The 7,122-nt window shown below is 43.9% G+C and overlaps 1 protein-coding gene across 1 annotated transcript in view; it reads right to left on the bottom strand.

Moving 5' to 3' along the window:
- Positions 1-885: 885 nt before the first annotated feature.
- KIAA1958 (KIAA1958 ortholog) overlaps positions 886-7,122 on the bottom strand; it is a 60,307-nt gene continuing 54,070 nt past the window's right edge. The window contains exon 3 of the mRNA XM_074812681.1: positions 886-6,363. Within this exon, the coding sequence (XP_074668782.1) occupies positions 5,318-6,363 (1,046 nt within the window). The 3' untranslated portion in view covers positions 886-5,317. The remainder of the gene's footprint in view (positions 6,364-7,122) is intronic.

Raw genomic sequence — 7,122 nt, 5'->3', positions numbered from 1 at the left:
CTGTTTCAGTCCTCAGGGCAGCCCAGGCTCTAGAGTGGCACAACACCTGCTCTTCCTGATCCCCATCTTCCCACCCCACATTGCTTGCGCAAGAACAAGATCTGGTCACAAACATCTGAGACAAGCATGCACAGCAGTACAACATGTTGCTTGCACCTACACAGCTTTCTAAGAGGGCAACTATGCTGTAGACTGAATACCAGTGCACAGCAGCTTCTAAACACAGAAACACAAAACAGCTCGAAAGCATTGATATTCTTCATGAAGGAGAATATGCAACAGGGACACTGATTCCATTGTTAGATTGTCCTATATGTCAATAGCCTGGATGCTGCTATCATAGAATTATTGCACTATGCAAATGAACAAATTATGTGCTGTTATTTTAGATATCCCTTGTAATTTAGTCTACAATGTAGTCCACAACAGTATTTCATTCTCCTGCACTAAAAAATACATTTTGTTGCATAAATACATATTTGAAAATTAAACAGGCAGTTTGCAGCACCCAAATATCAAAGACTTCAGTTCCAACTACCTGTGTGAATACATGTACATTGTGCAAACCCACAATATCATAAATACATGCGTGAGTGATTAATAAAACAGAGCTTAAGCCATCCAAGTGCCCACAGCTCTGTCCAGCTAAATGTGCAATCACGTGAACAGATCCAAGTGCATGTATTGTGCACAGCTGCATCCAGATCAGTCCAGTGACATCCATGTATAATCCCCATGTCTGAATCTTGGTTTGGTGTCATGAGAAGGCCACGTGGGAAAGGCTGCGCTAACATTGGTGCAGACTCCTTCACACTGTGTGCAGGCCTGTGCTTTGGCACTCTGCCTCTTTCTTAAATTCAAGGCCAAACTTTGCTCTTGGTAGCTCCCAAACCTCCCAAAAGCTGGTAGATGGTTCTGAAGGCAACCGGTACTTCTGCAAATGATTCAGATCTCAATCTGATTAGCTTTTTGATGAGTTTCCAAGGCTGCAGTACCTGAGCCAGGCTAGTGACTCTGTGATACTGGAAGGGGAACACACACCTCCATCTCCCCCACTGGCTCTGCACCTCAATTTGTGAGCAGATTCAACTCTGAAATCTGGCACCAAATAATCTGACTTCCCCTTTTTCTGCTGCATTTTCTGCTGGGCTAGTGAGTTGAAATGACTCACTGAAGAGATATACCACCAGACCGAAGAAAGGTGAGTGGCAGGAAAAAAGGGAGAAAGAAAGGAGAAAAGCGAGTCCCATTTTGGAGCCAGCTACCTCCATCTTATGGAAATCACAGCCTTACTGTGTGGGGCAAAAGCTTGGCTTTTACATTGAAGCACAATGTAGTCAGGAGGACAGCCACCCACCTGCAGTGCCTCACTGTAAGCCAGCCCACCCAATCACCAGCTTACAGACTGTGCTGGACAGGAGCAGTATGGTGTTTTGCCAGCTGCCCTTTTGATTTCATGGTAAAAGGTACTCAGTATCAAGAGCCATGGTAGGAGACCCCAATCCTTTGCTTAGGCAGCGAGGAAGGCTTGTAGGAGTTGGCAGCACTAGCCCCTGGCCACACTGCCATGTCTTAGCACCAGGGAAGCTGCACACCACTGTGGTGAGCTTGCAACTTGCTGGTGGAGCAGGTTTGACACCTTCAGAGTACTGGGAGACAGTTACAAGCAACTGGGTTGCCAACTGTCAGCTGAGCTGCAGCAGCTGGGACATCTACTCTCCCACCAGCATGAGACAAAACCATGAGAGTGGTTTAAATCAGAAGTCTTCCTCCTAGTCAGTTAACAACCCTCCCAGGGCCTTAATACAAATGGTAATTCATTAAGCTGTGGTCACCTGATTCCTTGCAACTTTCCACATATGAAGACTGGATAGTATGTTGTGCTAAATGCCCTTCAAAGCTAATTTTTTTTTTTTTTGAAATGTGATACTACTTGGGTATCATATACTGGCCATATGTGTTTAACTACTTCAACAAATAGCCTGTTTGGGGCTGCCCCATCAGAATTTGCCAGGCAATCTGCCATCAGCACCAACTGGAAGCTGGAGTTACTAGAGATGTCACAAAGCAGAACAAAACCGCCCCTATAATATTGAGGCTATCACAATAAGCACACATACTCCACAGCTTATCCCCCAACCAGACAGGCAGCAGTTGCTGATGTGCCCTGCCGAGCCAAGGGTATCAGAAATGTTGCCTCACCCAGCACATGGGCTGGACATTAGCACAAACCATCCTCATACTGTGGTAAATGACTCAGACAGTATGTGGAGTCAAGAAGTCATGGGAAATGCTTTTTATGACATCCCAGCTGAAAACCCAAGAGTGCCCATCTTTCTTCTGGGTCACTCTGAGCATTTTTGGCTCCTGACAACGGAGCCAAGGTCTGTGCTTGGCTGCATTACAGCACTGATGTGAAGCAGCACTTCAAAGACCTGCTTGCAGCACAGCACATCGGCAGCCAGTGATCTGCCTCCTCATAGACAAGAAGAATTGTGGAATTACCACACTAAATAACCCACACAAAATAGCCCACTCTGAAGCAACATGCTTAAGGCATACCTGCAGAAGATGTGAACCATTGCCAAGTTCTGAGCCTGATAATAGCGTGAGAAGCAATTTGGCTATAAGGTCTGGTTTCCAGCCTTGTGGGGCTTGAGGGGAGACACAAGACAGCTGCACCTTGGGGTGGCTTCTTTCCCCTACAAGCTCAAGGCAGCTCTTCCCAGCAAAGAGGGGTGGTTGCACAGGGGAGGAGAGGTGGGAAGCAGACATCTGCTGCCCCACAAAGACCACGCTGACACCCAGCCTCGTGTTGCAGCACAGGAAAGGTAAGGTGGGGAAGTAGGTCAGATCCTGCAATAGATGCCACTGAGAAGTGCTGAGATGAGTGCCAACAGGAGAGAAACAGAAACCAAAGACTTTCCTAGAGGCTGGCTCCATGGTTGAGCTCCCACCTGGCACCCATAGGGAGCTACTTGGCATGGGACCTCCCCCGCACTCCAGCACATATTAAGAACAGCTGCGTGAATCTTCAGTGAGAAACAGCAAAGAAATCCCACAGAGAGCAGCACTGGCCTTGAAAAACTATTTTTAAGTCTATCACATTAAAAGCACTGCCATGAAAAGGCAAGGCTGTGCAAACAACAATCAGATGGCTGGCCTCATTTGGAAGCTGGGCAGCCAAAGCCTTTTTGTGCTTCCCTCTCCTTCACCTACAAGTCTGATTTGCCACGGCACTGAAAGTCATGGGCACAGCTTGCACTCACTTCAGTAGTGTCATGATTTGGTCTCAAGCCCCAGAACCAAGTCACAAAAGCACAGCTCTGCAGAATGAATGACTGTCTGTGCCCACCAATCCACTGCCTACCCTACAGCCCTGAGAGACAGTGGCCTGTAACTCAGAGGCTGCAGATTTGGTGGCTACACTGCCATGGCATGCAAGACCCTGGGACAGTTGGCACTCAGGAAACCCAGACTTTGTACCAGCCTTGCTATGTGCAGAGTACAAAGAGATCAGAGCCAGCCTGTGTCACCTGCAGGAAGCTTTGTGGGAAGACAGATGTTTATTATAGTGGAATCTCTGCTCTTAGACCTTCCAGTGGCACATCTGCTACCTACCTCATCTCCCAAACAGACCTTCAGTAAGGCTTAAGTGAGGTGCAGGCATTCTGCCACCTCCCTTGCACACAGGAATGTTTCATCCCAGCAACATAGGAAGCAAGTTTTAAATGGTGCCAGGTTGGTTATTTTTTTCTGTCTGCTACCTTTGTTTCACACTTTCTTTGGAATTAGTGATGATTAAAGTCACTGCACAGTTGCAGATCTAAAGAATATGAAGGATATGCAGGAATGGGAAGGAATAAAAGAAAACCAACAATAAAAAACACCAAAACAAAAAACACCCTCAGTAACAGTTTGATCCAACACCCTTTGGAAGTCAGCTGAGGTTGACTCTTTCATTGACTTCAGCGGGCATTAGAACACCCCAGCAGACTTGTCTAAAGCCTCATCACAGCCTCAGGATATCCTAGAGGAACATAAACTAAGCTGAATTACTGGAGAAGTATTGTACATCATTTTAAAGTTCAAGGATTATAATAATTCACTGGAATACTGAATTTTTTAGTGTTTTCCTCATACTTAGAGCAGAAGAAGAACTGCATTGCAAGGCCAAATGTTGGAACAGTAGCATTCATTATCTCAAGGCTTTAAGGACCAAATTCTGCCTTCAGATTCACATGCACATCTTCCATTGTCTGCAATGGAAATAGATTATGTGTAGCTGACTTAAATTTGTTTTCCAGCACTTAAAACTATCCAACTTTTTAATTTTCTGTAGTAAATACGAAACTATCATTACACTCTCTATGCTATTTTTTTGCAGATTTCAAATGGTGGCTTAAGACATATTTGAAGTAATTTTTTTCTGTACAGTTTGGGGTAAGACTGTGGTTCTTCTGCACTGTTGCATTCCCCATAATACTGAAAGAGTGGCTCTAAGTCAGTAGATTTTAAATTAAGTATACATAGTGACAGAATACTAACAACCCATACTTAAACAGTTAAAATTATGTGTCTGACAGTGGTTTTGCCATTAGAGTTTTGCATATTGTTGAAAACAATACTTTTTAGTCTAAAGACTAGCAACATTTTGATCAGAGAAAATTATCAACAAAAACAAAAGTTAAAAACAGTCTTTAGCTGACTTCAGGATTTTTTTCCCATCTAGCATAAATGAGCCTCAGGAAACAAAATAAAAAACAGACAAAAAAATGTGTTAAATGGTTTCATGAACTTACATTGATGTATCTCTTATTTCTTGGTCTTGCTGATCAAGAATAAGCCAGCAGGTAAGAAGCAGCAGCCAGTGGTAAGTTTGTCTCCTCCACTCTGGGAGGTCATGTTAAAATAAGTTGAAAAAATGATTTAAAATAGAATTGCTATGTAAGCCTCCCTGGGGATTTAAACTCACTGATGTGTGCATGTTAAAAATGGTATTTCCAGTCTATCTTGTGTTGCCTGAGAACCATTTTTGTCCTTTTAAAATCTGCATTTATATTATAACCCATAAGTACATTACGTTTTTGTATTAACACTATAAATACTATGTTAGTAATACTAAACTATTTCTATTGACTTATTTGTAAAAAGAAAAATATATTATATATTTATATATTTTTATAAAGTGAATTAACACTGGAGAGAGGGCTATGGGGGAATAGTGTACAATCACAGTTGATGTGTATTATTGGGCACAAATTCAACACTTGAAACAAAAAGGAAAAGAAAAAAGTGTTCAGGTGATATTCCTCTTTCAAGCCGTGTCAGAGGAGGAGTCATAGGATGCTGACACTATGAAGTTGCCAGTATTGGAGTGGCTTGCCATGGACTGGGCAGCCTGCTGGCTCAAGTTATTGCAAATCAGCACCAGCTGGTTGCTCTGCGCTTCTGAGAGGGTGCTACAGCTCTGGTAGACGCTGAAGTTGGTCTTCCGACCGGGGATGTTGCCTTTCTCGCACATTGTCTTTACCATCTTGGCAAGCTTGTTTTTCCCCAGGGCTTGGCAATTGTACCAGTGAAGTGCGGCCAAGTTGACGACGGGTTTGATGGACAGATAAAAAGGTGCGTCCTCGTAGCGCATGGCTGGAGGCCGCCTCTGGGCGTACTCCTTGTAGTCTTGCACAGGGCAGGTCTGTGGGGAGTGCTGGGTGGCGTATACCCGGGAGTCTGTTCCGCCTCTCTTGCTCTTGGCATTGACATCTCCATTGTCTGGCCCCATCCACTCCAGGTACTCCAACCCAGTCTCTGTCACCCGCAGTCTGATGTCTCCCCACTTGAGGGTGGACCCATGAAAACCCGTGCAGTGTCCAAATGCCTTAGTGTTGTTTAGCCAGACAAGATTCAGCAGCCCTTCAGGATTGTACCGGCTCAACAAGCCTCTTTTGCGCAGGATAAGCTCATCAGCAAAGGTGAGCTTCATGGATTTGTGTGGCTTGTTTCCTTTTCCTTTACACCTCAGCTCTATCTGCTTTTGCTTTAATGCTTCCTGGGACCTCTTGAACTCCTTATCCCTCGTAATACTGTATCCATACCTGTGCTCTTTGAGATACCGCTCCAGCCCACACTGATAGTTGGCCAGACTGTTTGGCTCGTATTCAGACCCATCCTTCTGTCTGGCGTCCACAAAGAAGGAAGCAAGGTAGGCATCAAGCTCTTTACAGGGGATGACGTAGATCTCCCGGGTCTCAGAGGGGTACTTGGAGATGAGGAACTCTCGGAAATTGCGGAGAGCTGTCTGTGTGCTGCGAATGGTCTTCTCATTCTGCTCCCTGCTGAGCTCCGCTGCTCTCTCATCCTGGTCTGGAAGAAGGAGAAGGGGAAAGACAAAAGAAAGCAGAAGCAATGAGTTTGTGCAATGTGCTTTTCCCCAGAACAAATATCCTTTAAAAGGAAAAAAAGGCAAAAAAATTAAAATCAATTTCAGAAAGAGCACTGGAAAATATAATTACATACCTGTTACATGACTGAACAGCCAACTTCAGTTTCACAAATGATGTACTAGAGTATGGCACAAAACCAAAGTGAGATCCTCATGACACTAGGGCACAGTTTTGTGCCCAGAGATTTGTGTAAAACAGTGGGATTAGAGGCAATCTGCTTTTTAGAATAAATACAAGGTAGAAGGATCTATGGATCCCAATGCTGTGTGCAGGGCCCAATCGGAGTAATAAGCCCATTCTGAATTACTTCATTTGTGAAACCAGAGGTTGTACTGGTTCCAATGTTCTTCTACAAAAGATAGCTAAAGCATCATATTTATGACAGTAAAAATGATCTTTAATCAGACACATTTTAAAAAAGCTAAATATAGACAGAAATGTACAGTACAAAACAGTACAGAAATGTACAGGATGTGCATTAGCAGCACATCCTAACAAAGGAGTTGGCAGGTAAAACTACTACAGAGCAATGTGTAATTTACAAATGCACAAGAATTAAAAAAAATTAATATGCTCACATCAGAAAATATGGAAGAAAAACACGATTGTACAGTCTCTCTACATAATCAAGCTGTACCTTGACAGTAGAAGTACACTTGTGACCTTTTCTTTTAATTTG

Source organism: Strix aluco, chromosome Z (genome assembly GCF_031877795.1).
Source record: "Strix aluco isolate bStrAlu1 chromosome Z, bStrAlu1.hap1, whole genome shotgun sequence".
In the NCBI taxonomy this organism is placed as follows: Eukaryota; Metazoa; Chordata; class Aves; order Strigiformes; family Strigidae; genus Strix; species Strix aluco.
This window is presented reverse-complemented; position numbering and strand designations above follow the sequence as displayed.